Source organism: Seriola aureovittata, chromosome 1 (genome assembly GCF_021018895.1).
Source record: "Seriola aureovittata isolate HTS-2021-v1 ecotype China chromosome 1, ASM2101889v1, whole genome shotgun sequence".
NCBI lineage: Eukaryota > Metazoa > Chordata > Actinopteri > Carangiformes > Carangidae > Seriola > Seriola aureovittata.
In genome coordinates, this window is record NC_079364.1 from 17,281,006 (window position 1) to 17,307,712 (window position 26,707).

Below are 26,707 nucleotides of genomic sequence, written 5' to 3' on the forward strand. Positions count from 1 at the left end.
AGGCTTTATTTGATAATTCACAGTGGGGGTGAGGGTGCAGAGTTGGAAGAGACAGGGATGACACAGAGCTTACAAGATCCATCTAAGCCAGCAGGGGGCCCCGCTCAAGGATAAATAGTTTGATGTCATTTTCTCCCCACGGGAGCAGCAGGATTGGATGATGTATAATGATCCTGCTATCAAACCGGCTGCCTGGGCAGCAGTTAATGGTAACTCCTATGCAAAACCCCAGGAGAGTGCTCTTCCCCCTCCCCTTGTAATTGGTCCCCTGTTGTAGCTCCCTGCAGGCTCCGTGCACGGTGGGGGCGCCCCCGTGTGGCAGGAAGCAGAAGCGCGGACGCCGCGGGGGGTTTAAAAGCCCCGACTGAGCAGGAGCTGCCCACAGTACCAAGGAGCTCCAGGAAAAGTTTTACCTCCAACTATCACAGTCGACTTCAAGGAGGAAGAGACAGCAGAGATGGCCACTCAAGCACAGAAGCCACCCCACCTGCACCTGGCTGAGCTCACCGCGGCGCAGTTCATCGACATCTGGAAACATTTTGACGCAGACGGTCAGTGTCCAGCGGTGATTCATAAATGAGTATTTACAGTATTATAAGCTAAAAATGTAATTGTGAGGAACATGTCAGATTTTTATTCACTGTAATTACAACTATTTTATTTCCAGTTAGAATTTAATTAGTCTCCTCTTATTTTTGTTATTGTTATTTTATATATATAGTCAAATGAAGCGCTAAAATCAGCAACATGATTATATTTTAGTAGCATATGTCACTAACTGCTGTAAGAAAATTAATATATTCAATCCAGCTAATCTGAAACGAATACCAGCTGTTTTCAACGTTTTCAGTTTTACATGACTTTTGTCCTTGATGTGTCAGCGGTAAAGAAAAAAACAAAAAACTAAACAAAAGAAAATAAAATAGGTATGAGATTTTAATGTTCTTTCATCCGATGAAATTACATACTTTGATACTTACTACATTTGCTGTGATTAAGCGTGAGAGTAAATGTGTGAGGATCTGCAGTGATTTTGAGATCATGATAAGAGAAATAAGTCTCAGTCAGAGTTAAGTTATAGAGGGAAGGCTGGAAAAGAGTGAAAAAATATGAGAGCGAGAGGGAGGGAGAGAGAGAAAGATCAAAAAATGTGAGAGAGAGAGAAGGAGAGATGAGGGAGGGATAAAAGGATGCAAGGGAGAGAGAGGGGGGAGTGAAAAGGTAAGAACGGGTGTTTGATGGGAGGAGCTTCTGAATCTGAGGGCTTACTGGGATTGAACTGGAGGGGTGTGCGTGTGTGAGTGTGTGTGTGCGCGTGTGCGTGTGTGTGTGCGTGTGCCTGCGTGTGCGTGCGTGTGCGTGTACTGGTAGTAGCACACAACTACTGGTGGACGATTCTTTACAACAACACCTCAGTGAACACATAAACCCAATTTTACTCCAGTAAAAGTAAATAAAATAAATTAGATATAAGTAACATACTATCAAAAGTATGAGTGTAAAAGTAGTCATGCACGTAGAACAGCAGTGACTATTATAAAGTAATGGCTTATTATTACTGATGCATTAATATATAAGCAGCTATTTAATGTTAGTTGGAGCTGAATTGATCTATTTTTAATTCTGTATTGGGGAGCCAAATCTGTAACAGTTAGAGCTGAAACGTCAGTTCACTGAATTAACAATCAATTAGTGAATTAGTGAAATTGGTCAAAATTCTCTATTCCAGTTTCTCAAATATGATTATTTGTTGTTTTTCTTAGTCTTATTATATTGAAAAAGAATATCTTTGGGTTTTTAACTGTTGGTCGGACAAAACAAGCTGATTGAATATGTTGACTTGACCTCAATTAATTGATTAGTTGAGAAAAATAATCAACAGATTCATCACATTAATAATGAAAATAACCATTAGTTGCCCTAACAAGACATATTTTATTACCTGTGATTAAATCTGAGCTGTTAACTGATCATATGTTAAATCTTAATCTGCAAAGTAACTGCAGCTGTCAGGTCAGTGAGGGGAATTGCCTCTGAATCTGACTTGAGAGTGAAATCTTTAAAGTAAAGTGAAAGTACTTAAAGTAAGTACATGAGTATGTACTTAGTTATATCGCATCTCCGTCTCCAGGTTAACAGTAGTTATACTGTGTGTGGCAGCCAAACTGTCGCTGTCCCACTCTGTTTCACTATGAGCCACTCCAGCTTTAGTGGTTTTCATGATCCAACTACAACTGAAGGATTATTTTCTGAAGCCATTCAGAAAAAAAAAAGCTCTGACCTCTGTTGTTAAACCCTTTTAAACCCTGTCTTTTAAACTGTCAGTGTATTTTCATCAAACGGTACTGTAGAGTCCCACACAGCCTTCACAACGCAGCCCCACTGCAAACTGCTGTTTCTGGCCAATTGTGTCAATGTTGGTTTGTTTTAACCATGACCGCGATCTTCCCCTAAACTTAACTGAGAGGTTTTTGTGTCTAAGCAACCAAACCGTAACCAAACAGTAACAGTGGTGATAGATCAGAAGATGGTCATTTTAATCGTTTTTGTGACAGTTGTAACAGTTTTGGATCAGAAAACGCTCATATGAGTGATTGTGGAAGGACAAGTGACCATTGTTGAAAACCTCAGATCTTAAAACAGGTTACATTTCAAAACTATACATCGATCGAACTATAGGTGGAGATAGAGTGTAAATGGCCAGCTGATCAACGGCTTATTGATCTTGAACTTTTCAGACCGAGACATCTGCAGTGAATATTTTTTTAAACCATTGTACTCACGCAGCTCCTCTGGAGAAGTGTAGGGGTTAAGTGTCCTGCTCAAGGGCAGGGCACAGTAGTGGTGATGAGGGTGAAGAAGCCACAGCCAATGACTCCCCCACCTAGATGAGTAGAATCATGAAGTGAAAGAAATGCTTTTTTTGGGCCCATTGGTGTGAATAAAATCTAAAAAAAACCTTCCTCCTTAGTGTGATTAAATGTTTTAAAGGATTGCCTTCGTCTAATCTTCTTAATATCTACTACCATCATTAATACATAAAGCATTACACTCAGCAGTCATGACTGAAGGGATCAAAACCTGATGCCGCAAATTAGAAGTACTAACAACTGAAGTTTTTAACTCCACAACAGACCTCGTGTTCTTTAGTTACTACTCAGTGTGAAAGAGCCGGAGAAAGTGAGCGTTGGTCGGCTTTAAGACCAGACATTTTTACTGCTAAGATAAATCAGTAAAATGGAAAGTGATTGATCCATGGGAGTAGAGCCTTGTACGTCATCACAGAAAAAGACGCACAAGTAAACATAGACTCTTCTCTCCACTCATTGTAAAGCAGTCCAGTGTTGGGGGGTGGGGGGGTGGGGGTGTTGTTGCAACAGGTTGTTTTCTTGACCACAGCTGCAGAGCAACAGCAACACTACGGGACTGTGCCTCCTACTGGCTATTCCTGAAGCTAGTTCCACGCTGGATGAAACACAAAGAGTGGCGCATGCTTTCCTCTTGATCATATAGCAATAAACTCCACTGAACTCATCCATCTGAAGAGTGGTATTGCAGCGTGCAGCACCTCATGAGGGCTTTGATGAAACACTCGGCCACCCTTTCTGCAATGATCTGTCTTTGGCACGCACCTTTGTGCCGTTTTCAGTCATGAGTCAGGCAGATGGTTTGTTTTCGAGTTGCCGTTGAGCAATCGGCAGTTGAGCTGTGTTTGAAAATGTTTTAGGAGAGAGAGGGCTGCATCTGCTCAGTGTGCAGCGGTGCGCTCCATGTGGCAGCTGAGATTTGTGTTGTAGCTAAACTCCGGCAGTGCGTCCCAATGAACTGAGAACACATATACAGGCTTTATTACAAATGATGGGATTTGAACACACTTATGCTTCATCACAGGTTATTTGTTCTTTCCCCACCTGAGATACTCCGGTCTGTATTTAATCACCTTTTATTGTGAAATAACTAACTTCACCAGAGAAACTGGACATTTGGAAGGTGCAAAGGTTTACAATTTATTTAAGATGGCCACTGAGGGTCGATGACAGTTTATTTTGTGCCAGTAAAAGCAACATTTGTTGTTCAGTCATCTGTCCTGTAGCAACAGTACCTGCGCTACAGGTACGTGAATGAGAAGGCAATAGGCATCAGCTGCAGCTACTCTCACTTTGGAAATACGCTATCCTTGTATTCTCCTTTTCTTGCACTTTCCGCACTTGGTTAAACTAAACCCCACTCTGCCGACCCAGCTGGAAAGAGCCAGCCAAGCAAGGAGGAAGCAGCACTCAGTAAAATAATTACTGCTTTAGGTGATACTGAGTGAGTCATTGCTCACAAAGTAAAAAAAAATCTAAATATTTCTGTTTATAACAAGCCTTTTGAGCTTGTTTTGTCTCCACACCCAGAACTTTGTGTAAAACACCAGCTCAACCAAAGCACAGATGGTGACATGGAGCACCTATCAAATACAATGTGGAAATGAAGCTAGGCAGGGAGATGGGAGGGGGTGGGGGGGTGGGGGGGCTGGGGAGGTGATCAGAAAGGAAAGGAGATGAAAGGATAAGAGATTAAGAGATAGAGATGGAGGGGGGGCTGGGTGAATCTCTGCATTTTATACTGTACATCAGTCTTTCATTCTGAAATAACAATTTTATTAACATCTCTTTTTGTAAAGGCACAAACCCCCTATCCTCGCTCGGACTGCAGACAGATGGGACTCATTCTTGTGATTAAAAAGAGAATGCTGAATGTCCTATATGTTACCCTGTGACTTGCAGGCAAACCAGTGGAGAAAATTATTGTATTAAATTATTCCTGATCACGTGACTGTCAGAAGAAGTACAAATCCGGACACAGGACAGTATGCTCCAGTAAGCATCATTGTGACTGCCCAGTTTCACCCTCTCAGGCAAGAACACACTCATTATGGTGCTTACTCTCCAACTGCACTGGACTCTCGCGGTCTGTTTTTTGTTTTTTTTCCTGCTGCAGCACATCACTCAATCTCCAGAATCTCCGCCACAGCTAAATGCCAATTTGGCAAGAGATATAATGAATATAGGATATTCTGTATGCACAGGCTTGTAGTTGTGTGCCGTGCCTTCAGGTCATCAGAGTGAGTTTTCAATTAAAAGTTTTCAGTGATGATATAACGTTTTAATCTTCTTCACTCAGGACATGATTATTGACGACTCAGTACTGTGTTTTGCCTCGTACACCGACTTCAGGGCTAAACTAACCAAATACTCTACGAAAGTCCTCAAGCTAGAACAGCTGTAAGCACATGTGCATTCTGGATACAGTCCAAGTGAGCTACTCTGTTAACTCACAGAGGACATGAGACTGGACGAGCACTTGAGGTTTAGCGACTGTTCCAAAATTGAAAGAACCCCCCCCCCCCCCGGTGACCTTTAATCTTCCATCCAAATCTCAAGTCTTTTAATCAAACTTTTGCACAGTCAACAAAGCTTCAGGCGACTTAAAAGCTTCATAACATAATTTGTGCCAAACTAATTTAGGCCCTCTGGTGCTCCGCAGGAAACGGTTACATCGAAGGGAAGGAGCTGGAGAACTTCTTCAAAGAGCTGGAGACTGTGAGACGAGGAGCTGGCGTGGTGAGTGCAGCACGTCACTGAAAACTTGTGGTCATGTTCACCCAAAGTTACTCGTGTAGGTGACATGACATGAATGAATATAATGTCACACTCTGTTTCACTCTCACTACAGATTGGTCAGTCCAACTTCAGTCTGACGTTTCACAAAATAATACAAGGATGTATCAATCACAATTATTTAAATGACATTTATATACTAGACATGTATGTTGTTTTATGACAGGAGCAAGTTTGCACTGACTGGATTGTGTTTTCTTCTTCTTCTTTCTCTTACTTTAACCAAGTGCTGTGTAAATGACAAAAAAACTAATTAAGTATAATATCAGTGAGTGTTTTGCTAATAGGTTCAGTATAAACATTTTGGGACAGGCCACATGTGATAATCAATGTTTCCTCATTATGTTGATAGGAAACATGATCCAGGTGGCATCACATTTCATACAAAACTGATGGTGCTGTTGTAAACTATAAGTCTATAAATGTAATCTTTAGGGCTGGCCTTGTTCGCAGGTTTCAATATGTGTTTATCCTGAATATATCTTTAAATTAAAGGCTCCATTATCCTAAGTCTTTGATCTGTGATTTGATGTACTTGCAGGATCCTTCACATGCTGCGTTCAAAGAAAAGATGAAGGAGTTCATGGCTAATTTTGACAAGAATACTGATGGGAGAATCGAAATGTCCGAGGTGAGAACATATTAAAAACAGCTAATGTCCAGCAAAATGCCCCCCCAAAAATATCTAAAAATATAGCAACTAATAATAATTCCTCTGTCTCTTCATTTTCCACTCTAGCTGGCTCAGATTCTGCCCACAGAGGAAAACTTCCTGCTCTGTTTCAGAGAGTTTGTGGGATCCAGTGCTGAATTCATGGCAGTAAGTTTTTGTATATTGTCCTGTGTAGATATTTATTTTCTAACCTTATTAATGCCTGATGACGTGCACTGAGTTCTCATTATATAACTATATATTAGATCTGCTCTGTCAATCTCTCAAACACATCAAAACTGATTCGATTTAATGATTGTTAAGAGGTTTGGGTTTGAAACAGCCTTATTCTTTCTCTGTTTCTGAGTCAATGCCTCAAGTTATCAGACTTCATCCTGTGGGACATATGCTCAGTGGCCCTGTGATTCCTTTTGTTTTCCTGGACAAGTGAGGCTGTAAATTGTACATTTGAAGCCTGGATGCTGCGGCTGGAACTCACACACTTACAAAATGTTAGATATTGTACTAAACATCACTGATTAAATTCTCTTCAGGTGAACAACTACAATGAAATGAAATGACTGAATTTAAGAATATATTATCCATGAATTAGTCTTGTCAGTGGCCAACGATGGTTGTTGTTACTTTAAAGTCACTATACGTAAAGCCGAACTGCATTTAAGCCTCAGTTGTCAGCCAGAAAAGCATCTAAATATTACACACAGTGAAGGAGTTACCTTAAGCTGAATCTTTCAATATTTAATACCTTGCCAACATCTAAACAACACCATGTTTGACCCGCACTTCTGGATCACTAGTGAAAACCATAAAGAGCGACCTCTCTTCTTCAGCTGCATATGTTGAGATGAATAGAGAGAAAACTGTGACGCCTTGAACATCTGGGCCTTTGTGATAGAAAGTAACCCACACATACAGTACACACACATGGTTGTACTCTGATTGAGGAGGGTTTTCAGTGGTGTGATGTTCGGGCTGCTCAGTGTGTTAAAGCTATTCTCAGACAGCCATACATTATGAATGGACCTCAGCTTTCTGCAGGGGAAAAGCAGTGAGTGCTGGAGGGGTTTAGGTATCCATCTTTGATGAGGGCTTGACAAATTCTATAATTACACAATGTCGGATGACACCACTGTCGTTTCTCTTTATTGTAGTCTTTTTTTCTGCTATAAATCAGAGAGGGTCTGCCATGTATTTCATATTTGTCATTGTGGTTGTAGTATTACACACGTTTTCTGAAAGCTACTGCAACAACATCACTCTTCTCCTGCAGGCCTGGCGGAGGTATGACACTGACCGCAGCGGATACATTGAATCAAATGAGCTGAAGGTAAAACACAATATGTCAAACTCTGCGATACAGCTAATTCATGTAAAAATTATTTAAAGCACTGCTGCTCGTGGCGAAGTACAGTACTGTCTATGCAAAAGCACGCACACTTACTGCTCTTCACTCTCACCCATGACATTTAGTTTGTGTCCTATGCAACATGGAAAAAGCCCAGTAATTTGTGAAAATGATTTAACTGATGGCTCATCTAGGTATTATCCACGTATGTCTGGTCTCCTTTTTATTATGTGTGGGCAAACAAAAGAGAGACCAGTAAATACAGTAAGTGGTTAATATGCTGTATGCACAGTATGTGTGACTGCCTGTGCAGCAATTATTGTAAACAAACCTCGGTTGAGATAATGATTAGCCTCCGTGTTGTGGCAGTGGTATAATTGCTGCCATTTCCTCGACTCAATCTGCACATGTATGCACCGCTCCCCAAGGGAAGTTCTCACTGTTGTGTGAAAAACAAAACCACGTTATCACCTTTGAAAAGAAATACTCCAACTTCTTTTCACATCATGAGCTCTGTACAATGACACCAGCATTTCATTTTCACCAGGACTCCAGAGTAAAATCATCACATGATCCAATCACTGACCGTGGTCATTTGTCTCTCTCCTCAGGGCTTCCTGTCAGACCTGCTGAAGAAGGCGAACAGAAACTACGATGACAAGAAGCTCAATGAGTACACACAGACAATTGTGAGCATCATTAGGCACAGAAAATGCTTTTCCTTCACTCTGCTTTGGCAAACTCAAAATAATGACTGCAAGACTCAGGACTTTAAAGGCCAAGAGTTTCATCACCATGTAATAGCCCATCTAACGTTTCTCTGTTGATCCATATAAACATTACAGTGATGACTACATTACTACTTACAGCCCATAAGCACAGAACAACCATGTACTTCTTATACCAAGAATCATTTTTGAAATATATTGCATTATATACTGTATACACCATGCTGTATTTATCTTCAGTGATGAAACATGCTGTCTCTGGCATCATTCAATGACACTTCAAAATTCTCCAAAGTTTTAAGAATGACCATGAAGTTTGTCCTCCTCTGTCAACAGCAATGCCTTCATGCCCATATTTTTAGCAGCTGGCTGCAGCGTTTCTGAAGTAGCTTCCCTGAAGGCTAGAATTTGAATGTCTTGTTTAATATCTCGAACAACTGAACACTGCTGAAACATCACTTTTCTAGCCACCAGCATCAATCAGCCATCTGTGGCCTTAACACACTCAACTGCTGCCATTTAATTCCACTTGAGTGGTTATGTTTAAGATCTGATATGTGTGTGTATGTACAGCACATAATAATATTTGGTTACAGGTTCCTTGTTAATTTTCTTTCTGTGCAGCTAAGGATGTTTGATCTTAATGGTGATGGTAAGCTGGGCCTCTCTGAGATGGCAAGGTCAGTGTTACTTACAGTTTATTTTGTTTGTTTAAAATTTACACAATTTTACACTTTTTTATTTCAAAGGACAACATTAAACTTTGTGTTTTTTTTTACTGCAGGCTCTTGCCAGTGCAAGAAAACTTCCTGCTGAAGTTCCAGGTAAGATTATTATACTCATAAAAATAATAACCTTTTTCAAATTTAGTGTAATTGTCTAAGCAGCTAAAGATTCAAGTGTCATCCCTCTGATGGAGAGAAGTCAGACAACAGTGTAGATTCAGAATAGTACAATGCAACATTATTGGATTCACTCCAAGAGGATTATTCGTCATCAAAGTACTGAATGAACATATGAGGCATCGACACAAATGCGTGTTTACAGATGTTAAGTCCTTCGGGAATTAAATATTATAGAATGACAAAACATGATGGAATCCCATTTAAACCAACAGTGTTTGGAAACAGCTTTGATGGTCCATGAAATAATTTTGATAATTGCAGTCAAATTATTCTGATTAAAGACCTAAGACTTTAATTTGCATCTTAAAGTAAAAATATCTTCTTCCACAGTTTCATGTACGTTCTTACTGAGGTAATACATAGTCACTATGTGCACTGTTTTGATTCTTTAAGGTCCACAATTTGTAGCACAGTGGCAATGGTAATCTATATAGATTTCCCACATGCATTTTGTCATGTACTGTATGTCCCCATATGTACACAGTGGCTTGGGAGAGCAGATCAACAATTCCTTTCTGACAGAGGATTAGTCTGTCTGATCAGGATTAACTCAACTCTAGTCCCAGTTATCATAATCTCCATGGATTAATATCAGTTCTGGATCTGGTGGGGCTTTTACCGCTGTCTAGAAATATCCATCCGTTTCTAATAATTTTCACCGCTCTCTCTCCCTCTCTCTCTCTCTTTCACAGGGCATCAGGCTCACAGTCAAAGAATTTGACTCCCTCTTCACCTTCTATGATAAGGTCAAAAGAGCATGTTTGTTTGTCTGTTTGTGCTATGATACATCTGTGATATGTGTTATGCATTGTGTGTGTGAGTGTTGCTGTATGGTACGGTACCTAAACAAGGGTCTACATGCTAGTGGCTCTGTGAGGCTGAGGCTAAATGTTCAAATCCACATGCTGACATGCTTACAATTGTCTTCAAATATCTGCTGTAAATGTCGTGCTGGAGGGAAGCTCACTAACTCAGGATACATCCTCTGGGTACCATGAGTGTCTATACATAATTTCTTGGCAATTTATCGAATATTTGACGAGATCAGACAGACAGACAGACAGACAGACAGACAGACAGACAGACAGACAGACAGACAGACAGACAGAAAGACAGAAAGACAGACAGACAGGTTTTTACACTTGATTGGCATAAGCCTGAATACACACTGCAACTCATTTGTGCACTTTTGGCTTGAAATTGATATATTTTCCAATGAATGCCACTTTTCCTTTATGTATGTATTTAAATATTGTATGTATTTAAGACAAATGCTCGGTTTTTACTCTATCGATGGTAATATTGGTTTGTTCGTTGGTCCACCCCTTTGGCCCAGACTGAAATATCTTGACAACTATCACATGGATTTGTGTGAAATTGTGTACAGAGATTCATGGACCCTAGAGGATGAATCTCAGTGACTTTGCTGACCCCTTGACTGTCCATTTAGTGCCACTATGAAATTTAGAGCAGATATTCATGTTCCTCTCAGGCTGAACTGTAATAACTTTAGGGATTATCTGACTTTTTCTGCAGCACCATCATCAGCCTCAGCTGTAGATGGTATTTAGTGCTAAACTAAGATCATATTACACCTGCTTAATATCAGCATAGTGGCATTGTGATCATTTTTACAAGTTAGCATGCAGATATTAGCATGTAGCTCAAAGCACCACTGTGCCTACATACAGCATCACTGAGCTGCTAGCATGGCTGTAGACTTCGTCTTGTTGTTACATCAAATACCTTTAGGAAAATCTGATCAGACCTCCCTCGTTGTCTCTTTCAACAGGATGGTAATGGATATATTGATGAGCAGGAGCTGGATGCGTTGCTGAAGGACCTCTGCGACAAGAACAAAATGGTAATGAATAGTTAGCCTATTGATTGATCAGCTCAGGTTACTTTTCCTCTTGCCAAATATAGAGCTGAGATGAAATAGCTGCCTACAGTACATGGCCTCTGCATTGTGTACCATCTGTGGACGACTTTGTGCCCACTGACGGTGACTTTTCTATGTAAACCCCTTTGCACGTTGCATGCAGGACGTGGACTCAACAGGATTGGTGGGGCACAAAAAGAGCATCATGGCTCTGTCTGATGGAGGAAAACTGTACCGCACCGAGCTGGAGATCGTCCTCTGCCGTGACTCCTCGCTGTGACCTCCCTGCCTGGGACTCTGCCGTCCTCCCCCACTGTCTCCTTCTTCCTACCTCCTGATGTAACCTGGTGCATGTGTGACCCTGAACCTCGCTACACACCGCTTAAGAGTGAAAACAAAAGTGTACTACTGGCCCTGCTCTTTTAGCTTTATACCTTTTTTTTTTTAACTTAACATGCAGTTCCATAGTGAAATAGCCATCGCTAGGAATATATTGTGTATTTATTTATTTGGTCTCCTGTTTTTAATATGCATTTAATATGTATTTTTACATTCATATCATATCTATATGTTCTTCTCCCACTGAATTTAAAATGGATATTTGTTCTGTAGCATCTGTTCATTTATTTTATTTATTTCTACTTAATTTAATATGATATTAGATTATGTTATGAGGCTTTAACTGTTCTGTCAAAGATATTACTGAGAGATGAATAAATATAACATGACAAGTTTTGTCCCATTTATTCACTGGCATGAAAAAGGTATATCTTCATCTAAATGATCCTCTGTTACGGCTCAGTTATAATTTCACTGCACCTACAATGAAAGGTTTGTTTGGTATTTTCTGTCAGTGGCAGGTAAAGGAAAACTTACTCGGATCGGTTCCAGTGAAGATTACAGCTCTAGTACAAATGCCCAGAGCAAGAATGTTTTCTCCAAAGTGCTCCACCTTCACTTTCTAATCTCCTGGTAAAAAGAAAATGTGAAGTAGAAAAAGCTTGTGCTGCTCCATTTTTCATAGAGGAGAGTCTCTGAGGCCTCTGTGGCACTTTGAGATGAAGTGAGCAGAGTAGGACAAGCTGAGAGACCAGGGACAACAAAAGTACAGCAGAATGATTGTCTCACTCCCGCATGTATACAAATCTGCCATAACACAGCATGAGAAAACACAGCATGGCAACCAAAGATTTGCAGTTAAATAATTGAAACATACCTGTTTCTCATCCAAATGTGTCTGGACTTCAACACTGAAACATATTCTACAATATAGTACTGATTATATTTGCCTCTATAATATGTGAGTGACAATATATGTTTATCATAGATTATATATGGATTATCTACAAGACGATGAACTAGTTTACTTTTCTGTTTCTTCCTATAGGACACATCCCCATATTTCAGCCTTATGGACCAACCTACCTTCCATCAATTAATCATCAGTACTTTCATCTTTAATTGAACTCAACATCTTTAAAGCCCGTTCCTTCACACACGCCATCACTGCAACTACACCGACACTCACTCATGCTCAAAAACAATACAGTGCTCAGTCCCTCACACTGAATGTTCAGTGCCATACACATAAGGGTACACACATATACCCACAAACACATAAAAACACAAGGGCACACAGTGAAACAGTGCACTGTAGTCCAAGCTGTTAACTGCTGACAACAAGGAAAAAGAGAGTTATATCCGCTCTGATTCCTTCACACACATCAGTCCCATTCAGTGATAAGAATAAGACATAAATCGAAACGGCAGATGAGATTCCCTCTGTTATTTACCCTATGTACAGCTGCAGACACACACACACACACACACACACACACACACACACACACACACACACACACACACACACACACACACACACACACACAGGCTAGTGGACACAGCTCACTCACATTCCCTACTATGACACATGAGTTTTCTGCCGTGAGAAAGGACAGTCCAGAGAAGATTTCTAAGGAGCACCTGGGTATAACACAAATGTGCTAGGCTTTTAAAGTCACAATATTCATCCTCAGATAACTCTCATTGTAAAAAATAGGATTTATTGGGGCATTCCCCATTGCTTAAACTTTGCCCTATTTTCTTTGACTCTTTACTTTGCATCAATAATTCCTGTTAAATCAAACACACACATTCACTCAACATTATAGTCACTAATTCTCTCTTATCTGTTTTCCCATTATTCTTTTTCTGCTGCTTTCATTTTAATGCTTCTTTCAGCTCCACAGTTCCTCAAGCTCCTCCTTCTCTTCATCATGAGATATTAAACTGTCATTAGTTTCTGTGGTTTAAAGACAAATGGAGAATGATTTCAGTGTGGTTATGGGGTTAGGATTAGTTAGAGAAATACTTTAAGATTTAGATCATGTTCATAATAACCTTAGCTTATACATACAGACATGCATATAGTGCAAATACTAAGATAAACTGAGTTAAACCATACAGCTAACCTATACTGACAAGAAACAAAGGTAAAAACACTACACATTGCAACTGAATAAAAAATGGAAACTGTAAAAGCTACATTTTTCCTCAAATTATTGTTTTTTGACATTGGGTGTGCGAGTGAATTCTCTCTCATATAATGGGTTTCTTGGAAATAGCCATATTTCCTCCACACAAAGTGTGTGGTGAGTGAAATGTAGAGAAGGTCTCCACCTGGTGGGAGGCTGGAGGTGCAGTGCTCGGGTAGACAGAAAAAGTAAACCAGTGATGGTTGGTCGTAATTGTCCTCCAGTTGAAAATAACACACTTTTTTGTAATTGGTCAGGTACAAGTTATGATTTAATTTTCTGTGTCCAGTAAAAGCCAACATGGCCACAGATAAATGTATTAAATATGACCTGGATGCAGGAGTAATGTCATCTTGGCATAAGATAATTATCACAGTGACTAGAAAAGTCTCCATGATGCCCTGCGCCAAGACTACTGGCAGATTCACATACAAAACATGCAATACAGCCGCAGCTCAAAAGATGATGCACTGTTTATTGTGTAATACTGTCCTCAGCTGGACATATTGAGTAACTGCAGAATGCTACTACTGGAAAGAGGAATTATTTCTGCAATCAAAAATTATCCCATGAAGAATTAACTATAAATGTAAAGGTTGTGTTGATCAGTTCCACTCTTATCAGGGCGCCTGCCCTGATCCACATGGGGACATGAATAGCAAATGTATCTTTTTTTTTTTTTTTTTTTTATTATTTTGCAAGCGCCCTTTCTGCCCCTTACAAGGTGCCGCCCATGTCGCCTGTATCTAAATCTGCCATTGGTGTTTTGCATGGTCAGCAAAAAGCTTTTAGGTGCATTGTCGCCATCTTCTGAAACGGACTGTGGATCAGAATGATTCTAATGAATTACATTCTTCTGCTAACTTTTCCTCAGTGGTTATCTTCAATCTCCCACCTATTAGCACATTTTAAATGAGGTCAGTGATGCCACTGAGTCTCTCTGCTCTACTCTAACCTCATGCCTGGATAGCCTGTGTCCTCTATCCACCAACCCTGCCCGCTCTATCCTGTGTCACCCATGGTTGACTGACACCATCTGAAAGCTGCATACCAATCTCAGAGCTGCTGAGAGAAAATGGCACAAACCCAGTGACCCTGCTGACCACTATAATCATCCAGCACCCTCACCTGACACAAACCTCTCAGCCTATATCTTTGCCTCCTTCACATTTGAACCCAACTCACTGGGCACTCCTTCAGTGTGTCATGGCAAGGACAAATGTTCTTATCCCATCCCTTCCCAACAGTAGTGCCCCAAGGATCGTTACTGGGATCACTTTTTGCAATGTATGCCACCACCTTGGGTCCAATTATCTGCTTGCATAGTTTGTCATATCATTACTAAGCAGACGATCCCCTCATTCCCACCAGATGACCCCATGGTCTCTGCGCAGATCTCAGCTGGTCTCTCTGACATGACATTTTCACATGAAGACTGAACTCTTTGCAGCTGGTTGATTGGTGAAGGGCTCAACGTCTTCCTCGTCTTCTTCAGAACAAAGGCTAATAGACTTGTCCACTGAGTTGGAGTCATCCTCCATGATGTCAGTGCTCTGCCATCAGGCTGGCCTTGTGCTCATCAGTACTGAATAGCGGGGCAGCGACATCAAGCTGGTGGAGTGGTGGTGTGGTTTTGGGGTGGTGTTTCTTGGCGCCCTCCACTGACTCTTGCAATCTGGGAATGGCTTCCCCTTTCATAGGCTCTGCTGCTGACAGACTGGCTTGATGCACCAGCCTGCGTCAGCGAGTCTTCAACAGAGAGGTGCACAATGCTCACAGCTAGCCAGGAATTATTTATTATTAAAGGTTAATTTAAGAGTTTATTGATCCCCATGGGGAAATTCACAATCCACCCATCAGCATATTAATATTAACACTGAAGTGATGTACACGTGAATGCATCAATAATTACATCGCTATATACATTATCCAGAGCCAATCTACGCAATGAGTGTCTCTACATTTGTTACTTTAAATACATTTTGATGCTAAAACGGATTAGTACCCTATTTTAGTACTCTTACTTCAGTAATTGAATGCATGACTTGTACAACTACGGTTGTTACACATTGACATACTGCAGCTTTTACGTTAGTAAAAAAAAACAAACAAAAAAGAACAACTTCTTCCAGCATTGATGGATTGGAGTTATGCGTGCTGCTCTCCACACACCACAGACAGATTATAATCTCAGCAGGTGTCGGCACCGTTTGCTGCTCTGACGTCAGTACGTACACGGAGCGTAGTGTCGTAGTCATCCCTGCCCTTCACATCCGTCCACATCCTACCAGGCTCGACTCCCAAGTGCAGCATTGCAATGGCCCTGCTTAAATCAAACAAGGTGATCTACTGTCTCGGGAACATCTCCCCGTCCCTGGGAGTTCTGTCCACCCGCCACAGGTAAACCAGCAATACACTCATACCGAGCGAAAAGAGAGACGTTTAAACACAGCTGTCTCAGTAATTTAGCAGCGACCTGCCACGTTAGTTTTGCAGCTAGCTTGACCGGCAGAGAAGTCGTTATGTTAACGTTAACACCAACGGTTCCGTCAGTCATAGGATTTGTGTTTGAGCTTCACTTCTCCGTGATTAATTTAGCCATACTAGCTAGCTAGCTACCATATACAGGGGTCAAACGGTTTCAACGGGGCCCAAGTGCTGTGTGAGGTTAGCTCCTGTGTCAAAACGTTTTATGACTCTGTCGCCCCTCAGGCCAGCACCTGCTGCCCCAGACATCCTCTCTGGTGAGCACTAAAGCTGACCTTAGAGGGTAACTTGGCGATGCTATCACGAAGCGCGCTAGTGATGAAAGTCACGTTGTGATGTGTCAGTAGCACAAGTTCCTGTGTAGCAGTCACCTACATAACACAGAAAATAACAGCCTGGCTCGGTTTGGTGTAGTAGGAATAATTAGTTCATAAAAATATGTCGTTTTGGATGTTTGGGATTCTGCTTTGCTTTAGATTTAAGGGCTAATTTCTTTTAGGATTTACACGATCGCGATGGATTCAGTTTTCAGATCCGACGCACAGTTTGAGCTAAGCGACTTGTCGTAGTTGGGGCAAATCGTGCAAGCTGATTGGCTGTTGCATTCCGCCTTTGATAGCTGATTGGCTCATTTCTAGCGGCGAGGCTGAGACAGGCGCCGATGTCCTTTCTGGCTCCCTTGGAGGACAAACTAGTTTTGGTCAGCCGCTGCGCCTTTATCTTCCCAAAACATTTCATTTGTAGCTTCTGTTCATATAGACAGTTTAATCGCACATTCTTGGTCGTGTCTCTGTACCTGGTCTTTGCTTTGTCCCTGTGTTCGCAGCATGGCAGTATCTTTAGACTAAGAATACATACATGGTTCTCAGGTGTAACGTTAGCTTTCGTTTTGCTCTCATATCGCATTGCTGTCTGTGAGGGCGTGTTTCAGTTTTTGCATATTGACTCATCTTGTCGTCTCACGTTCAAGCACGCTGGTCTGCTTCAAGAATACATGAATGACAATAGGGGTTTTTTCCCCCCACCGCCTGTAACCAGACTCTAAAGCAGTTGGTAGAGAAGGAGCACCATTGTAAGCCCAGCAGCCCTCCCCTGTAATTTACCAAAAAGGCCTTTGGTCTATTGATCACTGATAACTCGTCAGTCACTGATGTTTATGTAAATGCTGAAGTCCAGTTGTTCAAAGGTTCTGTGTGCATGCACAATGCAGATATAATGAGACCACTTGAACCCAAATGTTCCCTTACTGTGATTCTCAATTGTACAATTCTATGTGGTGTAAAATAACTGCAACCTCTTCTGTTTGCACAGACGTGTTTATTTAATTGCCATATTTATGTTCTTTATATATCAACATACTGTACATACAATGGGGTCCCAAAGTGTGATACCACTTAACCATTCATTTAAATGGCAACGTGGTCTCACACTTTTGGACCCCACTGTACAGTCTTTGTTAAGTCTACTCATAGATAGCTGCTTACAATACTCGACTTGGGCAATGAAAATCAGGAAATCTTATCTAATCTTACTTTAAAAGTTTGCAACAACTCCCTCTATGTCATTATGATGACAGAGGGAGTTGCAACTTCTATTTCTTAGACTGTGTTGTCTACACCCTGTAGGAGCTTTAGGATCAAATGCCCAATTGTAGTCAAGTTAGCAATTGATCTGAGCTGAACTGAACTGAACCGAACTGTTAACTGCAAATAGTGTGAACTGTTTTGTTCATGCGGTAAACATATGTTTGGCAGTGATCTGTAGTCACTACTAAATAAACAAGCGTGATCTTATTTAAAGTTATCAGTAGGGGATTGGAGACTCTTACCCTTTGCAAAGCATTCAGTCCTAAATTTAGCTTCAAAGTTAAGGGTCTACAAAATAGAAGAAACCTGAGACGATATGTGAGGAGCAGTGCAGTGAAGGTCGCGACACACAACAATCTGCATTAATCGAGCAGATGTGTAACAAAACTATTTAATTTATTAATGTAAAGTCTGAAATGTTCCAGCTACAAGACAATTATTATATTATTAGCACCCCATAATAACACAGTATATCCAAAAGCAGTCAGCAATGTACTGATTTTATAGGCCTTTAACACATACACACAAGTGGTATCTAGTGATGAAATGTAGGCTTTAGTTTTTTTCACCATACACTTGTATTCATTTCTGTATGCATTTCTTTCATTTTATCTGCCTACACATTGGAATTGTGCTGTATTACTGAGCAGACACTTTCATTTTGAGTGGTAGTTGCATTGGATATCACAAGGTAGATGTAATCTGATTTCATATTCTGCTACTTTACTTTTTAATGCACAACACACATCATGCACAGATGAGTCAGATAGTGTTTGAGTCATGTCCATACTGAGAAAGACAGCACCTGAAACATCTTGGAGCTGGCTGATGTTCCACATGCTAAGTTTTGGATTTTTCTGTGCCTGGTTATCCCCTTTCCACTCACATCGAGTTTCATTTGCTTAAGAAGATATTTTTAGGATATAATCAGTTATGATAGATATAGATGTATCATAGAGAAAGTGAGTGTTGGGAATAGATATATGACTCAGAATATATTCTGATCCAGTGTTTGGGTTTATTGGTTTATTTATGAGCAGTGTTATTTATTGGTCTGTGATCCTGTACAGGTTTTTTGAGTTGGATCTGACACCTGCGCGAGTGTCTACACATTCAGTGAGAAAGAAAAGTCTCAAGTATTTTGAAAACCATTCACTCAATCTGAACTGGATTTCTTACTTTCTATAAAGCCTGACAGTGTAGGCATACATCTATCCTTCTGTGGTATGATGTCCGTAACAAATCCTAAGGGTTTCTAATCCATTTACACCAGCTGCAACACTGTCATGTGCGTGATAAGCTGTGGACTGTCCAGCTGAGGTCATAGGTCAGAGTGCATGATCTTTTTAAATTTGATATGGAGCTCATGTTTGCTGCTTTTAATCCTGGTCTACTTACTCTTCTGCCTTTTACTTACATTTGTCTTTTGTGCCGGTATTACCTCAGTCTTACAAGAGATATTTCTATTTTGATAGATCAGTAATTTCCAAAATTATACATGTTATGGATGGTTTGGTTTGTTCATTAATAACAATATTTGCTTAACACTGAACAAACTAAATCATAAATTTTTTTTTTTTTTTTTTTAGCATAGAGGAGCCTTCAAAATACAAGATGTTTAAAGACAGCTTAAAGACAAGGATGATATGATATTCCATTTAGATCCTGTAATAAAAATGTAGAAGTCCCCATTTATATAAGGTAATGATTAATCAGTTATCAGTATTGTAACACTAGACAAATATTAATTGAACTAATGTGGTGGGAAAAAAACACAAGTGAAGATAACATAAGATGGCACTTATTAAATAGATGTAGTACTTAATATTTACACTATAGGTTCCTATTGCACTGAAGCTTACTGATTTCCTCCACATGTAAGTTGCTTTGGATAAAAGCGTCTGCCAAATGAGTAAATGTAAATTTAGAATTAGCATGCTTTTTCATAATTATATATTCTTCAATGATATTCACATTTTCTCACAATCGAGTACCTACTCCAAACTTATGTCGGGCGTAGTGACTGAGTGAGTGTGGGAATGATTTCTGTAACAGTGTGTTGAAGGCCCAGATTACTCTTGTTGTTGGACTCTGGACCTCCTGAATGGATTATAATGTTTGTTTCATGAAACTTTTGTCCACTGAGCATGTGTTGCTCATGAGATCTACGTCAGCGTGGTATCCTCAGGTCACATGAGGAATTAAGCTTGAGCATGAGGTCCACAGCGTGTCACAGGAGCATGGCTAATACAGACGTAACATTAGTGTGGCTACTGTCATTTAAGGCCATGAAAACAGAAGCAGCAGCATAGTTGCTCTTCAGGGCAGCGCACACAGATCAATTCTTATCAATGAACTCTTGACTCTCTTGTTTGTACTCCTGTCCAAATCATTATTCACCTGCTTTGGTGTCGTTGCAGCTCATGGTGGGGTGGAGTGCAGATGGGTCCCCCCGATCCCATCTTGGGGGTGACCGAGGCCTTCAAGAAGGACGCCAACCCCAAGAAGATGAACCTGGGAGTGGGAGCCTACAGGGATGACCAGGGCAAGCCCTTTGTGCTCAGCTGTGTCCGCAAGGTAGAACTCGCCCAGCCCTCCAGGAATACTCTAGTATTCCTAGTACACACACACACACACACGCATACATACATACATACATACATATATATATATATATATATATATATATATACACACACAGACAGTGATTTGATCCATACAATTCAGGTATGTCTAAGTTCTACCTGGGGGAGGAAAGCTGTCATATCATTGATTCTTAAATTCTTATCACAGTGATTTCAAAGAGAACCACAGTACTTCACTATTAGACTGTGTTGCCTCCTTGGAAGTTTTTTTTGGGAAGTGGAGGGGTTACTCAGGGTCACTCAGGGTCACTCAAGAGTTTAAAGGTTTATATTTTCACCTAGTGTCAGAAGGGCTAAAGGTTGTTGCTGTTCAGGGTGTTTCTCATTGGTGCATTCTTTCTTCGTCATCCTGAGCTCAGTTTCCGAAGCTCTGTGGAACATCAGCATTTCTGAACCCATTAGCATTCAGTGTATTTGTAGGTTAAACACATGTTAATAATTAGGAGAATTTCTTGTTTTGCATTGTCACCATGAGAAAGTGTTTGCATTTGTTTTGGACCTAACAAAATGCTAACTAACTAAATCATAGATGTTTTATGTACAAAGTAGGGAATACCAGTCAAGGAAATTGCTTTAGTTGTGTTTTATACTTTTTGATTTTTACACTTTCCTTCTAGGCAGAGGCTGTGATTGCAGCCAAACAGCTGGATAAGGAGTACCTTCCCATCGGTGGTCTGGGAGAGTTTACCAAGGCCTGTGCCCAGCTGGCTCTTGGTGCTGATAGTGAGGTTTTGAAGAGTGGCAGAGTAAGTTTGGGTGTTAATTACTTCAAACTAAATGAAGCTCAAGACATTTCTGACAGTTTTAAGTCCAACTCTCTTCTCCCAACAGAACATCACTGTCCAAACCATCTCAGGAACTGGATCTCTGCGTATTGGAGCCAACTTTTTGGTGAGGTCCTGTTGTGTTGATCTTTTAGCACAAACTTATATTAGGGTCAGATTATTCATCAGGTCTTTCCTTTGTCACAGTCTCGATTCCACGGAGGCTCACGTGATGTGTATCTGCCCAAGCCGTCCTGGGGAAACCACACACCCATCTTCAGAGACGCTGGCATGCAGCTCAAAGCATACCGATACTACGACCCCTCCACCTGTGGTTTTGACTTCAAAGGAGCTCTCGAAGACATCTCTGTAAGACATTAATGAGGGACTCACACAATGATATTTTGGCATCTTTTCATGCTCTGAAATTGTAATTCCATTAATGTGTATTTTATTATGTTTGATTAATTTGTAGAATTGTGGTTAGTTTGTAGTCTTATTAGGAATTGAGGTGTTGAGCAGTAAGGTTTGGCTGTGAGGGTTTTCAACAAGGCCGTCCAGTGTGTAAAAAGCAGTTGGTTACAGTTATTAATGTAATGAGTTACATGTCTTGCAGCTGGTGTGGCAGTGAAAACTATCATCAACATTGTGCTATACACGATATTGTAGGTTGACTAACCAAAACCTCCTTTCATGTCACAGAAAATCCCAGAGCAGAGTGTGATCTTGTTGCATGCTTGTGCCCACAACCCCACCGGTGTGGACCCCAGGCCTGAGCAGTGGAAGGAGATCGCTGACATTGTGAAGGTGAGTACGCATCATCTCAAGAGAGGTCTGTGAAATCTTTCCAGCTGCAGTTTGATAAAATGTGAGTACACATTTTATCTCAAAATCAAAAGATCTTTCAGAGTTCAAAAGCCACAATAATAACATTATAAGCACTGTACTTGTATTAGCTGTTATCAGTTGAAAAATTATTAACTGGTTGTTGGTGTCTGTGTCTTTCTTCTTCTCCTTTCTTCTCCCGCTTTCTCTCTCACCTCACAGAAAAGGAATCTGCTCGTGTTCTTCGACATGGCCTATCAGGGCTTTGCCAGTGGAGACATCGACCGTGATGCCTGGGCTGTGCGCTACTTCATTGAACAGGGCCACAACATCATCCTGTCCCAGTCCTTTGCCAAGAACATGGGACTTTATGGTCAGTCAGAATCCAATATATGCTGTTCTTAAATATAAAGTAATAAAGGTGATATGTAGATAACAGTACTTGTAAAATAGAAAAACTGAATGAAAAACCTTCTACTGAAAAGGTGTGTTTTACCACCACCCGGTGGTAAAACTGTGATAGCAAAACATGTTCTGTTGAAATAAACATTTAGACTTTCTAAGCACAAATATAATTGTACTGAAATGTGAGATATAATAGTTACGTTCACCAGCACAGTTCCTTATGTGGTGTTAACTCAGAATATATCTTAAAGCAGTCATCTTTCTAGTAAATACTCATTAAGGAATTGTTGTTTGTGTCCAGAGAGAGCTTTGTTTTTCTTTCTTTGTTTTTTTTTTTTTTAAACCAAAACAAAGCACCAGAAACTTTTTTATCTTATTTTTTATATCACTGAACTTGAGTTGTGAATCACTTTGTTTAACAGTCAGTGTGTATGTTGATATTCACAGGTGAGCGTGTGGGAGGCTTCACTGTGGTGTGTAAAGACACAGATGAGGCAAAGAGAGTGGAGTCTCAGCTTAAAATCCTCATCAGGCCCATTTACTCCAACCCACCAATGAACGGTGCCAGAATTGCAACAACCATTCTCAACACACCTGATCTGCGCTCGCTGTGGTATGTGCTTATAGATCAATATATCCATACATCCTGAACCAGAAGTGTAGTTTGGAGTTTTGTTAAAACACTTCATCTTTTATATGCTCCAAACTGGTTAAGATATATTCCAAGATCTATGTCTTGATCTGTCCCACCCTGCCGTCATTCATCACAGGCTGGAGGAGGTCCACGGTATGGCTAACCGCATCATTAAGATGAGAGAACAGCTGGTCGCCGGCCTGAAAAAGGAAGGCTCCAGCCACAACTGGCAGCACGTCATCGACCAGATCGGCATGTTCTGCTTCACAGGCCTCAAACCTGAACAGGTAATCACACACATTTTTGTCTTCGACAGCTTACAGTAGAGAGCGACAGACACTAATTGTTCAATTCTTAAATTTAACCAACTTTATGAAATGTTGCCATGCAACAATTCAATTCAATTCATTAAACTTTATTTGTCCCGAGGGGGCAATTTAAAAGGCACATCGAGTAGACATTAAAAAAACACAAATACACAACAAAGAACACACAACCAACACAAGATGAACTGTACACCTTAAGAAAAAAAACAATGACAGTGACATGAAGAAACGACACCAGTGCAAAGAAAAAACAATCAAGCAACTAATACTCTGGCACTTGTCCCTGGGAAATTGTTCATTGTACAGACCAAGATACGATAACAAACAAGATATACTGTATTAAGAATTTACTGTACAGTAATGAGAGTTTTATCTGTCTTTTCATCAAACTGTCCAGCAGAAAGTGAAAACCCTTCCCAAAATGTCCATCACTTTGAAATAGTATTTCAAACAAAGAAAATAAAAACCCAGCAGCTTTTTCCTTTCCAAAGGTAAATTTAGCACGGTAGCCGGACTGAATCTTAATGCCCTTCCTCTGATGATTAATTGAAAATCCATCTCAAAAGGAAATTCACTCATTTTGCTTGCACTGTTACAAATCAGTGTTTAAAATTGTCCCCTATAGCAGCTCTAATATCTAAATATATGTCTAAATAAATTGTAAATTTGATTTTAATTTAATCACGTGCCTTATTTATACTCTTACACAGTACTGTTAATCTGTGACATGTTTGCCGTAGAGTTTGTGTTCTTTTTTACTGTTTACTGTAAATGGCAGTGAAAAGCTATTTTTTAAAATGTTATGATACAGGGAGACACTCTGTTCTCTTGGAGTCAGTATCTCACACTCACGTGGATTTGTTGTGTGTTCATGTATTTTCCTGCAGGTTGAGCGCTTGTCAAAGGAGTTTTCCGTGTACATGACCAAGGATGGCAGAATTTCCATGGCAGGCGTGTCCTCTGGAAACGTGGGCTACCTGGCGCAGGGGATCCACACAGTTACCAAGTAGAGTGGATCCTGCTGGGAGAGCTACAAAATCAAAGCAGCAGTGTTAATGAGGAGCTTTATGTGTCACTTATTCTCTGTCTGCTCCATTCCACCTTTAGAAAAGAGCTCAGTGTTTAGTTAGACATTTTCTTGATTGGATTTCATCATGACTTCAACTTTGTCCCAGTTCGGGTGGTTGCTGCTGTGCTCTTTTTTTTTTTTTAAACATTTCATTGACCAGGCTCCCCTGCTAAATTATAAAAGACATCATTTCTCCCTCTACTGACTTAGATGGTGTCTCATTTTTGGTTATTTATTATGTGGAATCAACTGTTGGATGTGCATTAGTGTCCCCATAATGTGTGCTGTTTATCTGCTATGGGCCCACTCACTATAAAACATCAAGGAACTAACACAGGGGTAATGTTAGGTTGGGCATTAGTTTACGTGCAAGGTGAGCTCTCTGTTGCTTTGTAGAAGTTTTTCTTAATTTTAAAGGTTAAGTTGTAGCACTTTATAAGCTGTAAGGCACTGTTTGTTTCAAGTTTAGGCTGGCGCTGGCTGTTTTTACCATATGACTTCACTGTATTAACAGGCATTTGTCAACCAGTTAATCAATTCACTATCAGCCTAATCTGTGGTTGTTCATCTGAACTAATCAATCATCTGGTAATTTAGTCTCCTTATCTCTGTCTGTCACCTATCTCCCTTGTATTCATACTTTTCTGGTAGGAGTATTTGTAAATCTTTTTTTTTTTTTTTTTTTTTTTTTTTTTTTTTTTTCTAGTTGGTCGCAGGGCAGCAGTCTCTCAGTCAGTCCTTTTAACCCCCTTACAAAAAAGTACACAAGCCCAAAGAGCTAAACTACAAAGTACAAAGACGCAATCAATACATGTTGAATGAATTTTGATATTCCACCATGGCCCCAAATCCAATGCTCCATTTTTAATTTTTATCATAAAGGCTTTGTATTGTTTCGCTGTACAAATGTCTCTCTTGTTGATGAATAGAAGATGGGGACCTGATTGGGGTGAACACTGGACAGTTCATGAAAAAAATATGCACTTGCTACTCATTCACTCAGACAGCATCTTTCAGTGTGTCAATCTGTTCATCATTATAACTGTAAGGCACAGATGGCATCTAGGAATGTGGGGTTTCACCCCAGTCTACTCATACTTCTGAAACTTCTGGCACTTCGCCTCCATGTTTTGCATTCTATCAAGAAATAATGGATCACTGGTCATGTACCTTATTGAACAAAAAATAAATTATTATAGAGGAATGATCTACTCTAATGTTTGTGTGTTGTTTTTTTCTCTTCCTGATCTGATCAGTTAACCATTAGTTTTACCCATCTTTCCGTTCTTATGTGCCTGTGTCTTGCTTATTCCGATGGATGCGTTATTATACAGTATAATATGTAAAACTGTGGGTCTACAGGAAGATAAGGAGAGACATTATCTTAAAAAAAACTATGTATAATGAAGCATCGACAGTTTCCTCAGGGCAATACTGAGCTGTTAGCCCTTGGAATCTGACACATGGCCACTCTACAAAAGAGGGTTGGTTTCAAGGCTGTAATCATTTCAGTTTATCTTGGCACATTCCTACATGGAGGTGCAATCCACCACAATATGGTTTACATACAGTGAATCTGGGTCTTCAGGGGCCCTGTGGAAAGTTCCACTTGTTTCAACGCAGCGTTGAGTTGGTGATTCTCACATTTCACTAATTGTATCTTCACCTATAAGATTAAAAGTGGTGGAATGTAACAAAGTACATTTCCTGAAGTACTGTAGTTGTGCTGAAATTTGAAGTACTTGATTTTTTTTCTTTTCATGCCATTTTTTAATTCTACTCCACAACATTTCAGAGAGAAATATTGCACTTTTGGGTATGACGGCTTTAGTTACTAGCTAAAAGCTAAAGTAAGACTTCTGCAAACAAAACAACTTATAGTACATGATACTTTATTATAAATTAAACTATCCAACAGTATATAAATTAAAGCTAAAACTTTGGGATTGACAGAAAATGTTTGGACAACTGTTCTGATAATTAATTAGGTAATTGTTTACAAAACTGGCGACACTTTAGCTCCAGTTTTTCAAATGTGAAGATTTGCTGCTTTTATTTTTTTTATTACTATTTACAATAATAATGAGCAATCAATCGATTAATCAAGAAAACACTCAGCAGATTAAACAAAAATGAAAAGCATCATCAGTTGCAGCCCTTTATAAAATGGTGAATAAAAATCAGCTCCAACAGCTCCAACAGTGAAATGCTGCCAATTCACTGATGCATATTTTTA

At 40.1% G+C, this 26,707-nt stretch overlaps 2 protein-coding genes across 2 annotated transcripts; both read left to right on the forward strand.

The window, feature by feature from the left end:
- Window positions 1-344: 344 nt before the first annotated feature.
- LOC130170885 (calretinin-like) lies at window positions 345-11,927 on the forward strand. Its single transcript, XM_056378585.1, has 11 exons — window positions 345-551; window positions 5,530-5,606; window positions 6,205-6,294; window positions 6,403-6,483; window positions 7,607-7,663; window positions 8,293-8,370; window positions 9,034-9,089; window positions 9,194-9,233; window positions 10,007-10,060; window positions 11,107-11,178; window positions 11,360-11,927. The coding sequence occupies exons 1-11, from the start codon at window positions 458-460 to the stop codon at window positions 11,474-11,476; spliced, it is 816 nt and encodes a 271-aa protein (XP_056234560.1). The 5' UTR covers window positions 345-457; the 3' UTR covers window positions 11,477-11,927.
- Window positions 11,928-15,970: 4,043 nt separating this feature from the next.
- On the forward strand, window positions 15,971-25,683 carry LOC130172169 (aspartate aminotransferase, mitochondrial-like). Its single transcript, XM_056380655.1, has 10 exons — window positions 15,971-16,130; window positions 20,224-20,380; window positions 21,066-21,194; window positions 21,280-21,339; window positions 21,420-21,581; window positions 21,915-22,019; window positions 22,260-22,410; window positions 22,890-23,055; window positions 23,213-23,363; window positions 24,290-25,683. Exons 1-10 carry the CDS (start codon window positions 16,048-16,050, stop codon window positions 24,410-24,412), a joined length of 1,287 nt encoding a protein of 428 aa, XP_056236630.1. The 5' UTR covers window positions 15,971-16,047; the 3' UTR covers window positions 24,413-25,683.
- The last annotated feature ends 1,024 nt before the right edge of the window (window positions 25,684-26,707 follow it).